At 51.5% G+C, this 23,975-nt stretch overlaps 2 protein-coding genes across 3 annotated transcripts in view; one reads left to right on the forward strand and one right to left on the reverse strand.

Annotated features, from left to right (window-relative positions):
* The first annotated feature begins 328 nt into the window (after positions 1-328).
* phtf (putative homeodomain transcription factor) lies at positions 329-6,140 on the forward strand. 2 transcript variants are annotated; one of them, XM_029112479.1, is made up of 2 exons: positions 329-533; positions 3,870-6,140. In XM_029112479.1, the coding sequence occupies exon 2, from the start codon at positions 3,872-3,874 to the stop codon at positions 5,993-5,995; it is 2,124 nt and encodes a 707-aa protein (XP_028968312.1). In that variant the 5' UTR covers positions 329-533; positions 3,870-3,871; the 3' UTR covers positions 5,996-6,140. The 2 variants fall into 2 exon arrangements, with proteins under 2 accessions (XP_028968312.1, XP_018496384.1); XM_018640868.1 differs by lacking the exon at positions 329-533 and adding an exon at positions 742-879.
* Positions 6,141-6,923: 783 nt separating this feature from the next.
* The window catches only part of LOC100905349 (SEC14 domain and spectrin repeat-containing protein 1-B), a 49,665-nt gene continuing 32,613 nt past the window's right edge, over positions 6,924-23,975 (reverse strand). Inside the window, exons 3-9 of the mRNA XM_029112480.1 lie at positions 13,239-13,389; positions 10,826-10,882; positions 10,145-10,257; positions 9,025-9,915; positions 8,307-8,882; positions 8,006-8,122; positions 6,924-7,798 (exon numbers count right to left, since the gene is read on the reverse strand). Of these exons, the coding sequence (XP_028968313.1) occupies positions 7,478-7,798; positions 8,006-8,122; positions 8,307-8,882; positions 9,025-9,915; positions 10,145-10,257; positions 10,826-10,882; positions 13,239-13,380 (2,217 nt within the window). The 5' untranslated portion in view covers positions 13,381-13,389 and the 3' untranslated portion in view covers positions 6,924-7,477. The remainder of the gene's footprint in view (positions 7,799-8,005; positions 8,123-8,306; positions 8,883-9,024; positions 9,916-10,144; positions 10,258-10,825; positions 10,883-13,238; positions 13,390-23,975) is intronic.

Below are 23,975 nucleotides of genomic sequence, written 5' to 3' on the forward strand. Positions count from 1 at the left end.
CGACCGGAGAGAAGACATTCGAGCGGCGCCAAAGTTCAAATCGGAATATTCCTGCCGGCTCTCGGCTTCGCGTTGCGCGAGAACAAACTGAGCTGTCTCTGAGCTCCATCCGTTGCGTTTCCACCAACACGGGAATCGACTTTTCCGGCCGGGCCATTCGACGGGGGTCTTGAATCCGCGATAGACCAGGAGATTCCCCGTCTGTTTCGAGCTACCCTCCTCTTCGCGAGACTCCCCTGTCGACAGCCCGATGACGTCACAGACACAACACGGACCGAGGGTCTCGACTGCAGGTTGCTTTCGGGAAGATTGGCAAAATGGCGGCCTCGTTGTGGAAAACGTCTCTTGCTCTCGCCTGGCGGCTCGTGCACCAAGGTCGAAACACCAGCAGAATGGGCACCATAGTACGCAAATCAGGACTCGATTACAGGTGCTCTGCTCGTGTCGGGTGTTGACGTCGCCCTCGGCGATCGACTTCCCCGAGCGATCGAGTTGCCTTCGGAAGCTTCAGACCCCATGACATTCAGTGTAGGGTGAGTGTGACGTTCGTGTTTGCTGTTGCTCTCCGATGCGGCCTCCAAGTGTCATTACGTAAACCGATCCGCGAGATGTGCTGCGGCAAAGTAGACGCCATCGGCGGCGCCCAGCGCCACGAACTTGAAATATATAATCCTCTGCGTGTCGATAAGATTCGTAGGTGCCGTTCCGGCAGCTCTCTTGAGTGCTCGAAGACGGTATTCCAGTGTCTTGTGGGATGGACTGGAACGGTGCACTGCCGGAGCGGTCATCGATCGATCGATTGATCAATCGATTGATTGCTTGATCAAGTGTTTGGTTGTCATTGCCAATGTTCCGCGAGGTACTTTGAAGCCCTCTTCGGTAAGTCGCGTCGCTTCCGAATGGTACTCCTCGAACCGGAGCCCCGTAACATTTGCGAACTGTGCGTTTGTCTCGCTTCTCGACTATTCTCACTGAATTCGCCGGCTTCCGCTTTAGTGACGCTCTTCGTGGGAAGAGCAAAAATCGTCTCCAACATGATTCGGGGCCAGCCAATTGTGACGCAAATGCAACTTCTGTGTATTGTATTCAATGTAGTCGGAACTAGTTCTTCGGGCGGTGAGGAGATCACTATTCTGGGACGTCTCAAAGCTCAGAAGGCAAAGGAATTAATAAGTTCACCTCTAGTCTAGTAAATTGGCGATGCATCGGGGAAAGTCGGTCAGATCCTAGAAAATCAACTCTGAGATCAAGTCGAGACTTTCGCCGGAGCTTGCGATGGATTCATGTCTCAGGCGTCGGAACCTGATTCATGTATTATTGGGAATGGCAGGACTCTCGAGTTCCCCTCTGAAAATATTAATAGAATAGCTCTCCGGAGGGAGATTTTCGCCTCGCTGATCAACGATTCAGTTCTCGACCCTCGAGGTACGATTTTCCGCGGAATCTTCAATGAATCTCTTCCGACCAAAGAAAGCGACTAACTTTCGGATCACTCGCGCGGGTGATGGTACGTTTGCGATACCGAAAACCGAATGCCTGCGCTGAGAGCGGCCGCGTGAGTCGCTCGCTTTCTTTCCGCCGACGATGACCTTGCTCAAAAATGAAGCTCGAGCATGCCAATGAGAGTCAGACTCTTGCAACAGCGATAAGGCTCCGTGATCGCGAGTTCGGTGATCGGCGATCTCTTATTGTGTCGCACGGCCGGCTGGGAAACTCGGGACTTTGAAAATTGCATGCGATTCCATTCCCCGACTTCGGGCGGCTTCAGGGATTCCAGTTCTGAGAGCCGAGAACTCGTTCCTGAGTTCTTCTCGGACATCGTGATTCGAGAAGCACATTCTTCGGAAGAACGCCTGGCGGGATTTTCGTGAAAGTTTCTCCAAACGATCCATACGCGAAAGCGGAGGACGATGACTGCGACAACTCTCATGGTGTCCGCTGGGTGGCGGGAGCGAACTTCTTCGACGAGACTGTTGCTCACGAGCCGCCATACCTTGACGGCGGACTCTACGCAGGGGAGACGGCGTCAGCGGAGTCTCTCCATGCGTTCGCTACGCTGGTGTTCCATTCTCGGTTGTCATTGCTGTGCGCCTGCTGAGCAGGACGACGATGGGGAATTTCAACCGATTGAGAAACATGTTGCAAAGGCAATCAAGTCTCACAGGTAAACTCCCGCGCATATTTCCGTTCAGGAGCTCTTCTGATCAGAGCCTGCGTGCTCGCAGCTGAGGATGAGCACTCGTGGTACACTCTCGGTCGTCAACAGCAAGCTGTAGATGCTCCCTGCAAGTGGATTTTTCGAGAATCGGCCTCCATCACGCAAGTTCAAACTGTTCGTGGTTGATATCTAGTGTCATTTAGCTCATAGATAGTTTCTCATCAACGCTATACCTAGACAGGAGAACAAGTCTTCCCTCTTGTGCGAATAATGAGCACGGACTCATCGTTATGTCGCGTCGGCAGACATTTCTCACAACCTATCTACCGATTCGTGTGACGGGGTTAGGAGAGACGAGAGACTAATTATTGTATATATTTAGCTTTACCAATTGGCTCCTCAAGTTCCTCGCTTCGCCGCTCTGATACCGGATCGAGGCGAAGGTTGAATGTGAAAATGTGGTTGAAGATCACATGCGCCATCGGTTTCTTTGATTATGCTGGAGAGCTCAGCATAGAAGAAACATATATTTTCCGAGCCGGTTCAAATGCACTCTGAGATTCTCTGAAGCAGGTGGAGTGAAGCTGAGTCGAAGTTGGGAAGTCGATTGTGACTTCTCGCTTCATTTATTTTCCAATTTTCGCAAAGTTCCGAAGTCGAATCGAGATCTGGGTTCTGGTCGATGTCTAAGGTGCGGGTTCGCTGAGAGAAGATCCCTCGATTTTCTTCACGAGAGAGGGCAGAGCTCGGATCGTTCCCGGGGCCAATGCTATTCACACGTTCCCCATCGAACACTGGAAGAAATCCGATACTTTCCAGCGAATGCTTGCCTGTGAGCCGCTCAAGCTTGCTTATCGCCTTGAACGACCGCGGGAAGGATGAGAAATTGAAAGAAGAGCCGATTTGTGGTCGGGAACTCTTCAGATTCTTGTGATTGGAGAAAAGCTGACATTTCTGGAGCTCGACTCCTCGTCCATCCGTTGCAGCATATCAGAGAGAATTAAAGTCTCTTACCTATCTAGTTAGGCCATTATTCCTGCGTATCTTGTGTGTTGTGTGCTGCGCTCTTCCTGATGAGGCTGTCGGTGATTTTGGAGCGATGGAAAGTTTCCTTTCATCCCTCGTGAGTCGTGAGAATGCACAAGTCTTGCTCCGGAACGCTTGATTCTCGCGCGATCGTTACTCTTCCACCGAAAGTCCTCAACCATTCTTCGAGAGAGTCGGTCCCATCACCGAAAATAAAATCCTCCGATAGGCGAGGAGATTGCCAAAAAATAGCGTATGAACGCATGCGATACATCCGCCCGAAATCGATCAGTCCGATAAAAAGGGATAGGCCGGCGAATGTGATGGCGTTCGCATCTTTAAAGGTTGATCTAACGGAGAATTGGCTCGGCGGCGGCGTCGAATCTATCCCTAGGATGTCGAGGCTGTAATCTCGTTATGGAGACTGACGGCTATCTGAATCTCGAAACTGGACAGACTCCCTTTGGGCGCTTGAGCTGGAGGAGAAACCTCGAACGGGGAATTCTCGAAGTTCCGGTATTCGCGTGATTGCACGACTTCCGCGTCGGGGCCACATACGACGCGAGAGCGGGTTGCGTTTGATAGTCGCGTTGTCCTTATCAATCCGATAGATCGGTATCTATCTTGTCCCGTTTCCACCCCGAAAAACCTCAACTGAAACATGCGATTGTTTTTCCATTCACAGATATGGACCTGAAGCTGGATCAGAGTCTCGGCTGGTACCAGAAAAAGATCGGTGCCTACGACAAGGAGGCATGGGAGCGTCACGTCGAGCGCAGAGTGCTTCGCGGCGTCAGCGGACTGCCAAAGAAAAGCGCCAAGTTCAAAGCAGGCTTCATCGACGTGGACCTCGTTCGGGGGTCCACTTTCAAGAAGAAGAAGCCTCGAAGTTCATGGCTAATGCTGTGTGCCAAAGGAGCACTTAGAGTTCTTCTGTACCCGCTGTACATAACTTGGTGGACACAACATACGAGCCATGCCGTTTCGATGTACTTCCTTTTTCTATACTTGTCGCAGATCTATGCGACCTATCTGAACGTATACGTCAACCCGCAGGATGACTTTGATCTTCTCGTGATCGAAGTCATCACGCCCCTTGTCGTCATGTGCTTCCTGGGAGCCATACACGAACAAATCGCAACGAAAAGTGTATCGAACGGAGCGAACTTCCCGAAACACGGTCAGAAAAGGCGCTTGAGACGGAAACTACACAAAGCCCCAAGCGAAGTCGAGGGCAAGCAAGCCGAGAACAAAGAGGACAGCAAGGAGAGCGGGCTCGAGAGTCTCGACTTCGCGACCAAGAATACCGTCGACAGCTCCGAGAAAGGCTCGAGTCCAACAAGTCTGAGCGAACCGCAGACTCCGGAGCATCATCTGAAGATTGTGATCTCCTCCGATGACGATGAGTTCTTCATCGCGAAAAGTCGCAGCGAAATGAACAACTTACGCCGCAGACGCAAGCTCAAGCGACGCTCCGACGGAGTCCTCTACGACCTGAATCATCTGAGGTTGGCCGACGATCTCAACGCCCACCGAAGACTCTCTGCTGAAAGCGGGGCTTCCTACATCCGCAACCACATCTGGGACAAGCTGAGCGACGACCGGAACGAGACGGCGAGCAGCGCGGACGAGTCACAGTTCCCGCAAGGTCTGAAGAATCAATCGGATTTCGAATGGCCCTCCCAGACCGATTGCAACTATATCTCCTCGAGTTCGGAGAACCTCCATTCGGATGAGGCTACGGACGACGACGATTACGGTGACGATATTGCGCCCTTGCAGTGTAGCTCAGTGGATAAAGTCAGCTGCACGATCTGGGAACACGGCGACTGCAAGAAAGTTGACCTGTCCATTTTCGACATTGCATCAGCGATCGTCAGGAAAGTTGAAAACTGGAGACACGCCAACGAATATCCCGTATTGGCGTTGGTCCTCAGCTTCGTTTTGGCCCTGTATCCGTTCTACTTCAAGACGGAGTTGCGTTCGCCCCTTCAGCAGTATTACTTTTATCAGGATGCCACCGAAACGGGCTTCAACTCCTCGGCCCTAGAAGCGCAGCCAAACTCGACCCGCGAATCAGGACAAGCCTTGAGCGACGAAGCGAAAATCATTACCACGGCCTGTCTTGTCAGGCTCAGCCTGTCCTGCACTTTTTTCTATCTGCTGTGCGTGGCCGAACGGACGTTCACTCAACGGTTCCTTTACGCGAAACATTTCTGTCAGCTGACGTCCGCACGGAGAGCCTACCGATCGGAACTGCCCCATTTCCGGTTGAATAAAGTCCGAAACATCAAGACGTGGCTCAGTGTTCGATCCTATCTCAAGAAGCACGGACCCCAGCAATCGGTCGATGCCATTGTTTCAACGGCTTTTGTGATGGGCGTTTGCGTGTTGTCCTTATTTTGCGCGCAAATGCTCCGAGACGGCCACTCGCTCGAGAAGCTATTCTGCTGCGAATGCGCACTCTGGTGCATCGGAATCGGAGTCTTCATGACTCGCTTCATGATGCTGGGCTTGAAAATCAACAAAAAATATCGGAACCATTCAATTCTGATAACAGAACAAATCAATCTCTATCTGCACATGGAGCAAAAACCACAGAAGAAAGATGAGCTAGTCCTGGTGAACAACGTGCTCAAGTTGGCCGCTGATCTTCTCAAAGAACTCGAAAGTCCGTTCAAGATCTCCGGAATCTGCGCCAACCCCTACCTGTACAATATAACCAAAGTAATTTGTGTGTCGGCGTTCTCCGCAGCTCTGTCCGAACTTCTCGGGTTCAAATTGAAACTCCACAAGATAAAAATCAAATAGAAATCGAGCCACGTCGTCGACCCGAGGAGGCTCTCCAGAGCCTCGTCGCATGGTCCACCCGCCGCGAGAGCAGATGGTTTTCATGAGAAAGCACCTTATTCTGTATATTCCATACATTGGATGACGTTGAGCCTATAGCTCACCGAGGAGTAAATTCTTGTTGTAGTGCTTTTCTAAGTTGGACGCGACATCTAGATCCCGAACACCAAATGGGACTAGCAGATGATAGTAGCCATCTCAGTGGGACCCGAAAAAACCAAGTGAGATCTTCGGAGGCAAGGAGGACAAATTTTCCGCATCGATTTTGATTGTTATGGCGGGGATATCGTTCCTCGTCAACTTGTTGAGTGATTGAAGGATGTTCTAGCCCTTGTTATGGAATTTCATCATCCGCATCGATTGATGCACAAGATTGCATTCTCACAATGTCACACATACAGTCGGACTACCTATCGTATAGCTTGTTGTGAATCGCTGGCCACTCACTAATGTCTCCGAGTGAGCATTGTATCATACATGATCCCGTGTCCCGGACCCTCCGGATCTTTTTATTAGATAGTTAGGCAAGTTTCTACTTATTCACCCAAGTTTGTACAAATGCACAGACTTCGCTATTGATTGTTTTGTGTTTTCAAGATTAGCTGTGGCGTTGCCTGCCAACCTTCCCCTCATCCTGCGCCTCCCCATCGATACAGTTCCTTGTGGCTCTCGCCTCGTCAGAGTTTCTAGGACAGTGATATGGGAGAATCGCAGAGCGAATTTCTCGGAGGAATCTGAGAATGAGACGAGAACAAAACAATGTACAGCCCTTATGATGCTCGCACAGAGTTCGGTACGGCGGGCGGCGCGACTCCCTTGTAACGAGTACGAGTTTGCGCAGGCTCGGATACGAATGCAAATGAATGAATGAAATAAAACAAAATTTTTCGTCCTCATTTGTAGTTTCGCTTTATTGGATCATATCGTCGTCTTATAGCGGCGACCATGTGAACGACTCGGGTCGGCGACAGGTATTGCGGACCTGTCCGATAATATGCGATGCGTACGCGACGGCGGACAGGCTGAAGTTCGACCTGAGCGACCTTCGACAAAGGCTAGGGAAATTCTTGGCAACTGTTGGACAGACGAGCTTATAGGTCACAGATCAGTGCCAAACTCGTCATGTCAGTGGAGGATGAGATGAATCTAATTACTGTAAGAAGCAAAACGGCGTTATGCATGACGCATAAGGCAGCTTGCTGAGTCTTGACCGGCTGGCTCCTCCAGAAACCGCTTCCGCGGTCTCGAATTTCAGGATTTGACGACCCGCTACACAGAGAAGGGTAACTTCCGAAATCATTCGGTAGTCGATGATTCGACTCTTCGCTTTCGCTGATTTGGAACTTATATAATACATACAATTTGGAGTTACAGTTGTTGTGTTGTAAAGTTTTCTACAAATATCTCTGTTTTGTACAATGCAGTGGTGAAAATGATGACTCTTCAAACGAGTGAACTGCAACTGTGAAACGAGCGAAGTTTCCGAGCCTCGGCCGTCGGGGGCAGGAATATGCCGCTGCGACGATTCTTAAACGTCGATAAGGTTTTGCCCAGAGGAACTTTCGGGGTTATCGGCGATGACGATGGAGAACTCATCGATGAGCTTTGACTTGAGTTCCTTCCACCCTTCGTGATGTTGATGTATCGCAGCCATCCATTGAAGAGACGGTCGGCTATCCGCATCGATGGTCCGGTCTTGTATTTGCAGCTCTTCCGCAATTTCACAGCCGTGTCCAGAAGTCGGCGACCGTACTCGTAGGCTTCCTGCAACGAAAAAGAATCGTATCGAGTCCGATATCTCCACGGATTGGATAAGTTCTCCAAATGCGGGTCACGGGACACACGGCAGGCGAGGATTCGCGCCACTGACGAACGAGGAAGGCGACCCATTGATCATTAGACATGATGAACAGAGACATGTGGAGAGAGGTGGTAGGAGTGAACATATCAAGGAAAGGCACATCAAAGTACCTTGGCCGTTGTGTCCATCTTCTCGTGTTTCAAGCGCGAACTCTGCTCTTCGATTCCGCTGTCGGATTCCAACGAGTTCTGTGCCGCCAGACACAAATCCTCGAGCCAGTGGATTGACTGCAACAAACGGAAATGATCATTAAGCAGCTGTTACGGGGTCGGTCTACCATCGCATCACTGGATCTCGGCGATGCGAATCACTTCGAATGACGAAAATGAAAATTTCTACGAATTCCGATCCTCGCACTCATCGCGGGTATCGAAAGCCTCGGGGAAGGAGTTGCGGGGGAAAACTACGAACCTGTTTAGCGTCTTGTTCGCAGCTGAGCAACTGAACCGTTTGCACCAGATGGTTCCGTTTTGTGTCGATGAGTGTTCTCACGCTGTCCATATCCTTCTGTATAGCGCCACACATTCGCTGCACCATGGGTTGAGCGGCCTCGAACTCTCGGTTCTGGAGACTTTTCGCGAACGCCACAGAGATCCGCTTGAAGTCTTCCAGATTACTTCGGAGAACAGTGCTGGTTTCGTCGAGTTCCAAGATGGCTTTGTGAGCGTCCTGGATCGTTTGGCCATCGGCCAGCAAGGGATCCTCGTCATCAGCAACGCTGCATCCATCGGAATTACACGAATCGCAGGCCGAATCGGTGCCGGTGCTACCGCTCATGTCTCCTCCGGATGCACTGCTGCTGTTCCCAGCGCAAACTCGTCGTTCGACGTCTTTGGCTAATTTCAATGTATGTTCGAATGTTTGATAGAAGACGACGGCTAGCTCCGACGCACGGCGTCGCGCATCCACCTTCGTTGCAAACACTTGGCACGTTGCGTCGAGTCGCTGTATCGTCGACTGGATTGTTGCGATGTCCGGGTTCGGCTCCTGCGAGGGGGAAACACGTGGATTAAGCCGACGAAAGCATCTCGCCCTTTTCGGATCAGGGATCTCGAACTTAGGAAGTCTGCCTATAGCGGCCGAAGGGGAGGGGAACGGGGGATGCTTGCATCTATTGCTTTCGACTTACTCTGAGTAGGTGCTGCGCGAGACTTTTGAGTTGCAAGTAACGGGTGTAACATTCCATTGAGAGGGCAGCAACTTGATGCATGTGCTTCCGTTTGACTAGCGCTTCTTCGAAAGAAGCCGCGATGACCGGAGTTCCCTCCTTGAGGAGGCGTTCTCCTTCAGACTCTACCCAGGAGACGACTTCGGCGCTTTCTTGAACAAACCGTTGCATGTTCGATATTTGCCTCAATGCCCCGTGCAAAGCCTTCCAGCGTTCGTCGTAGGAGTTTTTGATACTCGCTACCGAGTCGAGCACGGTTTTGACGCTTCGCAATTGCGACGCATTCTGTTTCAGGGCGCCTTTGCCGCACTGAGATAGGGAGCCCGTCGTCTCACTCTGGAGACTCAGGAGCAACTTTTGGCCGTTGACGAACGTGTTCTGAATCACGTCGCCCATCGCGTCACAGCTCCTCTGAATGTCCTCCACCGACGCGGGATTGGGGCCCTCCATGTCGAGCCGGGCTTCGCATGTGTGGATCGTCGACTCGGCATGTTTTCTGATTATTCTCGCGTCCCTCAGAAACTTCTCTATTGCCAGCTGACGCTCCAACCAAGCCGCGTGATTGTATTCCAGGGTCCCTCCGAACTCGTTAGTCAGTTGGAAAGGCGAAATAACTTTGAAGAGTTTCTGTTGAGTTACGAAACTCATCGTCGCCCCCGAATTTTCCTGAAGCGACTTCCGCAGATCTGGTGATGAGCGACTCTTGTTCCACAGCCCGTGTGACGAGTACACGTAGATGGCGTTGAGGCAATCACCGAACACATTCTGGACGGAGCCTATCACCTCCTCAAGGCATCGGTTCAGGACTGGGGATCCCTCCAGCAGCACCGACAGTCCGATTTCTCGCTCCTCCTCCCTGCGCGACGAAAGAAAGATTGAAATATTCCCGCAGATGAGAAATTCCCCAACGTTCATGGGGGTCAAGCGTCAAATCGAACATACAAATGGCGATCAATGATATCTCCGCCAGTTTTCCAGAACTCGACCACAGAACCCAGTTCGTATTGGGAAACGATAATGCGTCCGGGGATCGGGAATAACAAATGAGATATTCTCGAGTTCGAAGACGCTAAACGAATACCAACCCGATGAGATCCTTGAGGAAATGTAGCGTTTGCTTGAGGTCGTTCGAGTTGAAGTCATCCTGCGGCGCGAATATCGTCACAACCGGACCTCCTCGTTTGTCTTCACCACCTGTAGGGAGCGATGCGTCAAAATCAGAACAGAAAGCATGTCCGCCGTACTCCGGACTCCGGACCATGCATCTACACGGACTGGCACCAGAAGTCGACTGTCCTTGTCATTTTAGTTTTCGAGCGGGGCCAAGTGAATAACTTTCGAAGTACGCTCGTGTGCGATTGACAGCTCGCTCCATTATCGCGACGGATTTAGCACGAAATCCGAACAGAGTCACAGGAGCTTTCAAAGCGTGGAGCCTCTAATCTGTCCTCGTTCTGACAGAACGACTAGACGAGTCGGAAAGATAATCATCATCCGCTCATAACTTGGGATTACCGGACGACGGCGACCAGCACCGATAACATGTCGTACTTCGGACACAAGCCGCAACCGAGATTCTCTTTCTCGTGTCCGGCCCTTCTCGTTCGGGATCTTTCCCCGATGAGTCATCGAATGGTATGAAAATCGCTTATCGGACATATCATCTCCATCGGTACTATCGCCAGCCGAACTCTACCTAGGGGGGTACGCCATCTGGGAAGATAATAATAATCAGGGAAACTCAGACGAACGAATGGATTACCTGACAGAACGGCGAGTCGTTTACGCAGAACTTCAACGATTTCAGTTGCTCCGGGACCTGCAAGGTTGGATTTCCGTTTTGAGCTAGGCAAGGGGATGAGGGATAAATTCGAAAAGCAGCTAACATCTTCACATCATCTTAGCCTACCCCGCCCTATCCAAAGGAGAAATTTCGTTTTGGAATCGCTGGCTCAAACTTCGCATCCAAGGTAACGATACCATCAAAACAGCGTATTGAAACAGTATTCTCATCATTCAGAGAGCTGTTCTGCTAGTTTCGGCTCATTGTCATCAATATTTTGAACGCCTACTGCAAACAAGCTTCCCTTCACAATTTCTTTTCCTTTCGAAAATTCTCGTTCCAAGAATCCCGAAAGACGGATCCCCACACTGTGAAAGCAACGCAGGCAACCTTGAAGTAGAAGAAGTCAAGAAAAACGATGGATGGATCGCAATCCCTGACTCAAAGCGTTTCAATGGCTTCTGAACGCAGAAGAAGCGCTTACAATCGTCTGTGAGATACATTTATTTTGTATTCGACAAACTGGCTTCATTGCTCTAGCCCAGGGTTCAGTTTATTCCCTGCTCTGGAGCATTTCACAGCCCGTGGGTCACCTTCCTCGGAGAGCTCCACGTCCGGTGGAAACATGACCTAAACTGAAATATCGACACAATAGCGGCATTCAGAAAATTTGAGAAACTCCGCGGGACATTGATCTGCTTCTCCCTCTTCGATTACAGACGAGCTGCAAGAACGACTCGTCCACGCACGCGGTACGCGATACTGCGTACTGGATTGCATTGACGCGCACTTCATCGTTTTCAATGTGACCGAAGAAAGGAGAGATTTTCGAAGAGATGGAACCGACGCCGTATCGAACGAATCCGATTCGATGGCGGCCTGAGCCGTCGTCGCTATTGTCGTGGCATCGCTGATCGATCTCGTGAGAGACTTCGGCGTCCGGAAAAATAGAACCTCTGGACGGTATGAGCATTATGACTGTCATCACAGAATAGTGAATATTCAAACGTGTCTCTTCAGAATTTTTATGAAAAAGGTTCCCCCATGGAATTCGAGTTGAAAGCCCGAATAGGAAACCCATTTCCAGACATTTACGTCATCGGTTCTTTTTCTTTCTCTCACCAGACATAGGTGTTCGCCGGAATTTCGATCTTGGTGGTGCGCGTCTCAATCGACGGGAGCAGGCGAGAATATCTCCGCCGCTCGAAGCACGCGCTCCCCCGCTCTTCCGTCGTGTCGTTGGCAGCGTAGTGGTTCCTGCCACTCTCTGATTAATAATCTTCACATCGGAAATTTCCGGAGGTATAATTGCAGAAAAAGAAGTCTCTCGGTCTCCAATCGCCGCCCGCAGAGAGTTCATGTGTACGCGCGTCGTCGTCCGAGTCGCTCGGTCAACAGAGATATCTAATCGACGGAAAAGCGTCCGCAGCATTCCATCGAGCCAAGGTCGGACGACGCAGAAAAACACACACTTACGACGGCGGCGTCTTGCTTTATTTCGGAAGTGAGCCCGCACAAAGATTGAAATTTATTATCAGTAAATATATCCCGCTGAAACTTGGAGCTGAATGCAAAAGCCTGATTGATATTGTCGTTGGGACCCAGGGATACAGAAAGTTTGCAATCGTTCGAATCGAAACCGAGTCCCTGCGGAAAATATCAGGTTCCGCATTTCTGGATCAGTCGTCTGTGATCGCGTTCCTCTTCTTAGGACTGATGGGAACGAGGCGTCGCTTCGGCCTCGGCGCCCCAAGTTTCGCGTATGGATTCTGAATGTGAATCCGGAGGCTCGGGGGGACTCGACATTTTTAGAAACTGTGCTTCAACTAATGGGACGAGATATCCAGGACTGAACTCGACCACAATCATCGGAGCTGGGGCAGGAATATCGTGCCGAAAAATACCGTCTGCATCCGCCGTAGGTGGGATACCAGCAGCGGTACCATCAAGAGGAAATTTCAGAGCCTCAAACGCTTGAAGGAATCGAAAGTTGTTTCCTCGTCTCCCGAGTTTTGAAGAAATGAAGATACCACGAATTGCAGAACAAACCGAGCGAGGGAGAGACTTCATCTTGAGGATTCCAGTCAGAGCTATCATCGCTCTGCCACTGAGCAACCGAGCCGACGCGCGACGGGAGACCAGCAGCTCTTGGAACTTCAATTTATTTCAATATCTCAAGTCCGGTAACGATCTCGTGGACCCATTGCCTGACTCGAGGTTGCGGGATCGCGATGCGGCACGTTTCCCAGTAGTCCAATATAGTCGAACCGACATATAATAATCACTCAATATATGCCCAATAGTCGAGCCGACACGCTGATCAATTATAATGTGAATGATGATTAGGATTAAGTTCAGAGAAGGATTTGCATCGGAAAATAGTAAAACTCACCTGGATTGGAGTATAGCTCTTGTTGATAATTGGACCCGCGTTCGGATTTCTCGAGAGAGCTTCTCGAACTCGCGGGCGTCAAATTGGCGCCCACACGTTTGAGTTTCTCGCCAAGGGATAACATCGCGTCACCCTGGTACATCAACCATCACTGAAATGAAAAGATGATCTATGTAATAAGGTCAGCGAAGTCGTTTGGAGCCGACATTCTTTTCCATTCTGTGTATTCTCATTTCCATTCATCTAGACAGGCGGACCGGCCACGAGCCGGACAAGCTGACGGACCGGCGGGCGGGCGTACAGCCGGCAGGCAGCCGCCTGCCCGATTTGCCGGTCATTCTACCGCGATTCTCCGCCGAAAACATGGAACTATGAAAATGCAAATGTTGCCGTTTACCGCGAGTCGCGTGATTGAGCTGCCATGTGATATCATTTCTACAAATGCTCCAGCCGTCAGTCAGTTAACCTAGCTGTTAGGCAGCCGGGCAGGCCGACGGCCACCGACTGCTCGGCAGTCCGTTCGTCCGTCCGTCTGACGTTCAACCTTGCCATTGAGGAAAGATGCCGCCGTCTCGACAAGAGTTAGGATATTCAGTCAACGAGCGGCTCGTTCTGTCACGACGACGACGGACAATCAGCAAGGGCGCTCGGAACCCGATTCTGTGCGGCTACAGAGAGAGGAAAAGCGCGCCAGCAAAATACCCCAAACGTGTCCACGTTTTCTCCTTGTGACGGTTGTTATTGTTGCGGACAGGTTTCTAGAATATCTGAGCAGTATTCTGGAGCAAGCGTATAGCGGGTGGCTGAGCTGTTATTCTTGCCGCCGCAGAATGTGAACCAAGCGTCCGTCCGGAGATACTCGTTTGTCATTTGAGGTATCCAGCTCATGGCGGATCGTGAATCAAGCACGGATCCGGAGAACTTAAATGAACGAATGAAATAATCGAATGATCGGATAATTCGATAAGCGTTCAACTGTTCAAGGGACGACAGCTCTAGAGGATCGGAAGTAGACCACCATAGAGGTCTGTGAGTCAAGGTTTTCTCACGAGAGAAGAATCAACAAACAGAGGAGCGAGCTGAGTTCCCAGGAGGACGAGAGCCGACGGACGGTCATACGGTATCTTCTGCAGCTCTTTGAAATGAGTTCGAGAAGCAGCGTTCTCAGTTCGGGTAAGCCGCGAGGAAAGTCGACTTTATTTCCATAACAATCCGCCATATCGGAAGCGAGCAGGTAACCGGTCCATTGTGGCTGTGTTCGGGAAAGCTTCTCAAGAAGTTCAATTTGACTAACAGATACATTTCTTCGGAGTCTCACGGTCAGACAAATACACATGGTGAACACAAGCCCAAGTATCTTCAGACATACATACATCCCGCCTCTTCCGTTCGGAGCCCGAGCGCGGGAAGAACTGAGCTGTCTTCGGGTGCAGCTTCCGTCTTCGCAATGCCTCAAGTTTGAAATCGGAAATCGTCTTCCGGAAGGCATCGAACCCGGAGACCGTTCACTCAGAGCAGCCAAGTCCATGAACCCATCATCGGGGTAAAATCTGAGATGGAGGAGTGCTGTCAGAGTACCGTATCCGGTATCCGTACGGTAGGTTCCGCGAAGTCCGACCGAAGACAGAAACTTCGAAGTCGGCGATCGACGACAGACTCGCATACGATTCCCCTTCTCGGAGAAAATGGCGGCCAGAGATAGCGGAGCTCATGCGGTGCCGTTGACGAGGTTGCCAAGGATCGCTCGCTGACTCCACGTGAACCACGAAGAGAGCTGGAAGTTCCGGATAAAGATGGACGATACGCACTGAGGCCGCACGCTTTCCTCGACGGAGTCAAGGACCTCAAGGCCATACATAATCGCATCCGTGGAGGAACACTGCTCATGGTCGCTGCGTACTTCTGTTCTGCTTCACACCGAAAACTTTTCCGTCGGTAGCCCTCTTCGATTCCGTCCAGAACAGAACCTTTCGCGAAAATGCATGACCGACGGCGAGTCTTTCACTCGCTTCGAGAAGCCTGCGACTCTCGGCTTGGGTAGTACTACCCCACGTTTCGTTCACTTGGTTACGAAATTATTATAAAATTACTTTCCTGTATACGCTGATGAATGTTTGTAAACATTAGGCTCGCGCTGTAGGAACTAGCTAACAAACATTGGCGAATGATTCACGAGCATGCTCCGAGGGAAAACAAAAGCCCACGTCTGGAATGCTAGCGACTGCGGATATCGATGCTGCTGTGTTGGTTCTCCCCCATGATCCTCAGACATTTGTTTTTTTTCCTATACTTCGGAAAATGAACTTTGACTGTAACGATGTCAAAACACATACGCACGGAACTCGCACACACACTGTGGTGACGACGCCTCGGGTGTCCGTTGACTCCTCCGACGATTGCGCAAAGCCGTAGACGCTGACGAGCCGCCGATGTCAATGATCCATCATCTGTTGCTTCTGCGTCAGATGCAGCGGATATTCATTCGGCAGTAGCCGATGCGGCACCGACGAAAGTCCGTCGGAGATACGGACGAAGATTTCACCTTTCATCAGCTTCAGAAGCAATCGGATTCAAGTGTCACCTTCCAGGCGGCGCACAGTCAGTCGCTTAGTCAGCTAGACTGGACGGTCGAAGCGCCTCGTGAGGGGTTTCGGTGCGAGAACGCCCTTCAGACTTCGGCGATTTCGCAGAATGCAAATTGACGCTCTCGCGGCGTTTACCAAAGTATATGTTTTGGCGAATTTCATGCTGTTAGCGAATCGAATGCCATTTGAACCCGCGAACCTGACGACTTTCTTCATCTCAAACAAAAACAAATCCATGGCTTAAACGCTGGGTCTTCGTCCCGACCATGTGATGAATTTCCTCTCGATCCGACTGAGCCTCGCTTCCGGAATCGAATTAATGAATTTGCTCGCCGTCCACCGGAAGCACCGAGTTACCCTGACCTCGGGGAGCGGGAATGGTACGGCTCGAGCTCGCGGGATCTCTTCCGAATCCGATCGGGCTCGGAACCGCGGGACACCTTCGGAGCCTTCCCCGAAACAGCTCTTGGGACAGGGAGATGGAACAGGATGTTTTCCGCTGAAGCGGGGGAAGCGAGTCGCGGAGATCTCAGAGTCCGGAGGCCCATTTCAGAGATGACGACGACTCTCCGAGCTGGGGGTAGACCATTCCCACGGGTCCGAGAGGGGAAAAGGGAAATATATCTAGGGACTCCTCCTGGGCAGTCTGTCAGCCAACAAGAAGGGGAGCGATGAGCTAAGCTCGAGCCCACGCCTTCGTCTTGCCTCGTCCGGGTATTCTCATCGTTGAGAGAAGAAGAATAAAATTGATTCCTGCCTATTTCCGAATTCATTCTTCGTAAAACTCGCAAGAGCGCGTCTAGAATTCTTGTTCATCATGCATCGGACAATTCAGAATCAACAAGAACGGCTGAACGAACTCCCACGAGCTCGACCCGCTCCACTTTCGGAAAATCCAGATGGATCAAGAATTCCTCCTTGCTCGGACGAGACGACTGATTTAATGGGATCTTCCGCGGAATCTTCGAGTGATGGGCATCGGTCCGACATTCCACATAGGAGAGAAGACAACTAGTTCCTTTTTTTTTCTTCCGAGGGCTCCTCGAACTCGAGCGAGGCTCTGTCGTACTCGGTGTCGGATCGCCGCAGTTGACCACAGAGCGAGATGCCCCGGTTCCGCCGCTTCGTTTGACAAACGAGCAAACACAATTTTTATGGCTCCTTTGATTTCCGTAAAGGAAGAGGAGGAGCGATTCCACGAAATCACACATGGTTCGGTGCGATGCTCCGACGAGTCAGGCATACGGTTCTTCGGAGTGCTTCACGGAGAAGAATCGATGCTTCCCGGGATTGAGAAATCGCAAACGACTCGCGAATTTCTGAAGGTTCCATTTCGTGAAAGTAATCAAGCTTTTTGTTCTTCATCGTTTGTCAACGTTTGTCAGAAAAGCTCCGTTTTGCGGGTCGTACGAGTGACTTTGTACGCTTACGAACAATACCGTGACGCTCGGGAACGCTGATGTCGCGAACCTGTTCGTTTGTGGCGGCTCGCTTTGTTGGCTTCCGCACGTTGGAAACCTCATTACCTAAGCACAGAAATTTCGCAGGGCTCTGCCAAAAGTTTGTGCAGACTGATTCAAGTCCGAGAGGGATCGCAATTCATGGCTTCCGCCATCCCCCGCGTCCAACGAGCCTGCGCGCCGACCAGCATTCATCCTCCGATTCGACATCTATCCATCCATTTGTTCCTCGGCCAGTCGGTCGTTCAAGGAAGCTGCGGAAAACACACGATTCTTTGCACTTCCGAGTGTCTTCAGAGTCTGCAGTGACAGCATAATCACAGAAGAGTCAGATGGACGACGTATCGTTCACACATGGGAAAAGAGCTGTTTGCGCTTCTCTCCTTCGATCTTCCAAACCGTGAACGTCATCGAACTGCGGAGACTTGTCAGACTTTTAGCGCCGATACTTGATTTTTTCCGTGGCACCGCCTCTTTCGGTTCGTTTGGAGATACTGTTCTTCGATAGACTCGTACGGACAGGCGACAAGATCTTCGAGCCGAGACCGGAATGGCAACAACAGAATAGTACGTCTTCGTTCTCCAGCGGGCCACGGTCACCGGAGCCCGATGTGGGGGATGGCTTCATTCTTCGATCGTATTCGTCGTCGTCGCCATTTCGAATGGTTTCGCGTGATCGCTTATGTTTGATCGGGAAGGTGAAGTTTTTCCAAATGCACATGACGATTCACGCCGTCTCATCATGTAGCGCAAAAATATTATTGTTCCTTCCTCCCTTGGTTCGTTCGCTGTCGGACGCGGCCACACACAGACTTGTCGTTCAAGACCTCGGAAAAACATAAGGGGTCACTGACAGGTTGATCGAGATGAGCTTTTGTGAACCCACCTCCATGAGCGTCTGACCGCAGAATATTCAAACTGTCTGACAATACTTTGTTGCCACTCATTCCAGAAATGGTGTATTTGCTGTCTCCGCCGACAACGAACGCCTTCATTCCGCTCAAACGTTCCGCAGAGTCGTTTGATGAGGCCGGGCGATAACACAACTCGACCAAAAACCGTATGAGCTCAAGGTGCCAGAATCTCCGAACACGGAGAGGGAGCTCGGGCTTGCCTTGCGGCTGCAATTCAAATAAAATTGGAGGAAGGTACAGCTCAGGCCCGCGGAAGCAGAGTTTACCCCGTCGTGGATTCTTTGCTTCCTTCCCCCCGGATGATCTCATTGAACGCAGGGACGAGCAGCAAAGTGGAGCTTCGAAATCTGGAAAATGTGATCGCTCGACCGAGAGAGCGGACCACTAGTTTCCTGAAAATCGGAGCATCAAACGATTACGGATCACGTTATGCCGCTGTGAGCTTTGCCGAGTGAGTCCGTTGAATTTTCGCTGATTTCCAACCCGGGCTACGACAGCGCTCCTACGAGGCGAGCCTGTTGATTGTCAAGCTCCAGCAAGTGCAAGCCGACTTCCGCCCCTATGGTTGTCGGTTGCTTGCTTGCTTGCTCGCTCGCTCCGATCGGTCGCTGACCACGCAACGTAACAGCGTTGGAAAAAATCCCGTTAACAATGACTGACTGACGGACGGACCCATGGACGGACGTTCGGTCGCTTGGTCGGTCTGAGTGACTGTCCGCGCGTCTCGACGCTTCGACGATGGCCGCCGACCGTGTTCGGCTGACACATGACTTCAAACTGAAATTCCGCACAAGTCCGCCAAGTCCGAAAAGTTAGATTGGAATCCTCTATTGTTCCTATCGAAGGGATTAGTCCGGCTCGCAGCAAAAAGTTCCCGGGGGCCCGAGCTCGTTTCTCTGCCTTATAACTAACTCCGCTGGCGACCGCGACCTATGTCGCCACTCGGAGCGTGGGCATGTGTCACGAGTGGATTTTTGGGACATTCACCGTACGGTATCGTGTCGTCGTTCCTCTTTCGCATGTTCTTGTTTCGCTCGCTGACTCCCCGGAGGGGACAGCTGATCGGTGTCAAGCAACGGAATAGGGACCGAAGCGCACGGGTGACAGCGGGAGTGTCACGTCCGAGATCTTACACTCACTCAATCCTCGACGAACAGCGCAAAAGAGTGAGAAGAGCGCGGGAGAAAAGGAACGCTCGCCATCCCGATCGCTCCTCAGACTGACACCGGCCCGGGTCGTACGGAGCCGCTATCCCTTCGCTTAGCTCGCTCGGATATACCCTCTCAATGCTTTCATAGCGTTCCGGATCAAAAATCAAGCTAGGTAAGGCTCGAGTATCGATAGGGATTTTTCTAGCATGCGAGAACTTTCCCGCACTCTCAAATCGAACGTATCGCTGCGGCTTGGCAAGATTAGTTACTCATCACGATTCACTCGCAAGATTCGCATTCTTGGAGGACCCGGCATCGAGATTTCTTTCAATGACCATTAATACGACGATGGCGGAGCGACTCAAGACACTACCAGCTCCGAAAGTCGAGCCCGAAGCATCGGAGAACTTATCTAGAAGAAAATACCGTTCGAAGAAGGAGGCCCCGTAATCATCATCATTCACTATAATTTGCTAATAATAATAATGACACCGAGAACGGCAGGAGCATCTCCGACGGAACAGGGCCACCAACGGAGCCTTTGGAAGGGCAACAGCGCCGCGCGTGCCCATGATACATCACGTATATGGGCTTCCTGAGCGATTCGAAATCTGGGTAAGTACCGAAGACTCACGGGGCATCGCCGGACTGCGTTGTTGAGAGGGCAAAACAGCGGTGGAGAGCCTCGACAAGCGCTCGGAATCCATCGGGGCGAACCCAATGCGAAAGCTTGAATCGCAATAGGTGCATCAAGTGATAGCCCACCATGGCCAAGCGATGCCGGCCATGTAGCTGTCGATATAATTATTGCCATCGCTCAGAAGAGAAATTGTCAAAAAATCCGAATTCAATCATCATGCCCTTGAGAAGAGGACTCGAAGAGAGAGCGAGAGAAGAGTCCAACGAGGATGCTGGCTCCTCGTTCCCTCGCTCATTACGGATGCAGCTAGCAGTTCGGGCTGGTCGAATGGCATCGCTTGTAGACGTTGTTGTCGTCATGGTTGTGGTGGTGGTCGAGAATGGTTTCTCGGTTTTTCGGTCTGGACAAAACCAGGCGAAACGTATGTCAGACTTTGAGGGCTGCAAGCAGCGCTTGCTGCAATATGTGGCCCGTGACACTCGCGAGACATTCTGTAACAGTCCGTTTTGTAGGTTGAATCTGAGACGAGGAGCCATAGGGGCTTCGGTAGTTCCCTAAAACGGACGCACCGCCAATCCAGAGCGGAAAACTACCACCAAACGTCCGGCGATCTGAATTCGACGTGGCACAGCAGATGGGGATCCGAGCGAAGGAAATAAACAAATGAATAAATGAACAAACCAAATTGCCTCAAAGAGGAAATGGGGGTCCCGATCTGAATGTTCCACAAGGACGACGGTGAGGCGACTAGCTCTCGCTACGAGGTCGCTCCTCGTTCAGGGGACGATCGAGAATCCGTGCCGATCGTATGAGTGCTCGAATCTCGTTGACTTTGGCTCGATCTGCCAGGAAGAGCAGATGAGTCGATGGAAGGAGGGCCGGATCGGCTGCAGAGATACATTTGAGCCAGGGCACTCGTCACTCACGAGGTATTGACGATGTTGAGCCGAAACCCATTGCTGCTGGAAAACTTCACGTAGACTTCAATTCGTTCGCTCGTTTGTTCGTTTCCCACCCATATTTTGAGCACGCCGGCCAGCCGAAGAGTAATCCTCATCGTTGGGGCTCGACGCGGCTCCAACGCAAAATAACGGCCAATTGCCTTCCGGACCACCAATACGTCGAGCATCGTCGGGCGAAATTACGTCGCAGGGGGCAAGGAAGCTTCCTCGCCGGATCCATCGTAATCAACGGCCGCTCCGCATCATAGACATCAGGAAAATCAGTGGGCTCTGCAGTAGTGGTTATCGAAGCGATGCGATGTGTCTTCTGGCGGCTCGGAGCAAGCCGTCATTGACGGTGTCGAAGACAGCTTTCGAAATATCGAGCCAGCTCGGAATGACCGACACGTCCGCTTCCTCGGTATTTTGAGATAATCTCTGACTGAGTGAGCTTGCACGAAGCCGTGACTGGCACTTACCGACTCGAAGTCAGTCAGTCAGTCAGCCGCTGACACTGACAACGTAACTACGGCAGTCGGAACCTGAGGTGGAATAATGACGCTCCGAGGGATATCCGTCCGCGAGCGAATAAGCCTGCGCTTGGGTGCCAGAAGTGGATCACAGACGAGCACAACAGTGAAACGAGGAGATTGTACCATTCGGGATGCCGTCTCCGCGATTAACGAGTTTCCGAAAGTCGAGAACCATGAGCTCAGGCCGATCAGATAGAAATCGAGACTTCCCGTCGTTGTCTCGCTTCCGTATTTTTCCCCCAGTTTGTCTACGTAATATCTCTCCTCGAGTCCCATCGAGACGCCGGCGTCAGGAAGTATCACACAGGAGAAATAAATAGTTGAAGCTCTGATCGATTGGGCGCTTTCTGATCGTGCACCCTCCCGTACTCAGCCAGCGAGTCAGTCAGTCAGTCATTTCTAGGTGTACCATGCGGACCAAGCAGATGTCCAGACAGGCATAATAAATTCAAAGAGCCGGGCGGGATTTCATCGATCGGAGCCGCACACTTGCGCGGGATTTTATTCAGTTAATCCCCGTCCGACGACCACTCGAAGCACTCGGTGAACACGAACACATCGGGTCATACCCACGTCACGTCAAGCTCATGTCGTGCCTTCGACAGAACCCGCTTTCGAGACGCGTTTCTCCCTGATGTCAGCTCCGAGATTGTCATCCCTGCATCCGGCGATACTCATTATATGACGGAAAACAATCACTTGCGTGCCCGGAGGTAAATATGGCTCGTTCTAGGTTTTCCGGGTGAATGGATACAGCATCAGAAGCAGAAAGATCATTGTTCAGTACCACCACGATGTTCGAGTTACATAAGCGAGTACGCCAATCCGGCGGCTCATATGGGCTTTCATAGAAGAACAGCGCGCTTACAATAGCCATTGTACAGAATATCCAAATGAAGCCAACTATGCGGGAACAGCTCCAGATGTGTTGCCCGTCAGCGGCGGCGGCGGCAACGGCAAGCATCACTGAACAGGATTCGCTGGCGGACGCCATCGCTGCTCACGATGCGTGAGTCGAACGAGTTCGGTTAAGGTTCGATATGAGGAAGAGCAATCGTTTCGGATTCGGAATTATTGTATGTCGGGGGCTGGACTTTGTTGTCTCTTCGAATGGCATGCCGTCCGAGGCAGAACGAGACAGTGGCACCGGTTGCACAATGCAGGAAGGGACTGTCCTTTCCAACAGATCGCAAGCGGCCATTGGAAATTTCCTATCGCACACCGAAGTGCGGGAATAGCTGATCTGCGGAACAGCTGAACATGGTGCGACTCCGAGGACGGTGATCCACACGAGTGTGAAGATCGGATCCGCGCTATCTTTTCGGAATACGTCAGCTGTTCCGGAACTTCAATCCGACAGGATCCGAACGGAAGCTTCCCGATAGTAGCCCGATGCCCGAGCATGCTCAGAGCCTGACAATCGAACCTCTCCGGATTCTCCCCGTAATCTGGAGCTTTAGTCCCGGACGCTCCTCCGCTCGGACAGTCCTGAGTTCCTCCTGGCCGAACGACGCACGACTAGGGTCTGAAACCCCATCGGTTAGACTCCGCTCTAATTCTATCGCTTGGAGCCGGTAGGATGTTGTAACACGGATTCTAGTCATCGGGTCGTGCGAAACAAACTGAATAGCTCGAAAAGCGTAGGACAGAGTAAGTGTCGGGTGTATGTGGCGATTACGACGGGCGCCATTGGCGCTATGGTCGCGGTAGCGGCGGCGTCTGCTGTCCGAAGTCGATCAGAACATTTCTCAACGAAGGGAAACGAATGAATCTTCGCCGCGGTCCGGCCGATCGGACAAATGATCGGTGGCGTTTTCAGTACGTTCGCCGGCCGCTAGCTCGCTGATGGTTGTTTTGGTGAGCGATTCCGGAGAGCCGGAACTGTGTTAGATAGTTCACCACCTCCCTCCCTTGCCCACGGCCGGTCGAACAAGCGCTTCGACGGCAGCGCTTGTCCGTTCGCCGTAGCAATGACCGAGCGCTCGATCGACAAAGTGACCAATCGAGGTGTGATGCCCCGTTACGTTTATTCGAGACCTGTGCTCGTTGCAGCTGCTCGATCCAACTGTTCCACACGACAGAGTGGCATCGGTGCGCTTTGATACGTAGCTCCAATCTGATTCCGGTCGCTTCTCATTTTTCACTGGGTCCGACGACGGCATCACGGTACGATCTACTACACAATACAGGATCTGCTGTGCGCAATCAAGAAATCACCGAAACCAATGACTGCATTGAAATTACCCCAAGTCAGATGGAAAACACGAAATACCCAATGATTTTTTTCCATCGCTTGCCACGGGAGCGACTCCTCCTGCGACCGAGACCAGTCGTTCTTTTCACTGCTCGCATGAGGGCTCATTGTCTTCGTGACTAATTGCGATGCCGATTGACTTCCGTCAACTTCGAACGGAAAACGTAAATTGAAACGCGTCGAGAGTTCGATCGGGACCCGACGAGGCGGGCAGATACGATGGACGAGGTCGGAATCCAAAATGGGTTGCTCGGAGAAA

This window comes from Galendromus occidentalis, unplaced genomic scaffold (genome assembly GCF_000255335.2).
Source record: "Galendromus occidentalis unplaced genomic scaffold, Mocc_1.1 scf7180000077511, whole genome shotgun sequence".
Classification (NCBI taxonomy): Eukaryota; Metazoa; Arthropoda; class Arachnida; order Mesostigmata; family Phytoseiidae; genus Galendromus; species Galendromus occidentalis.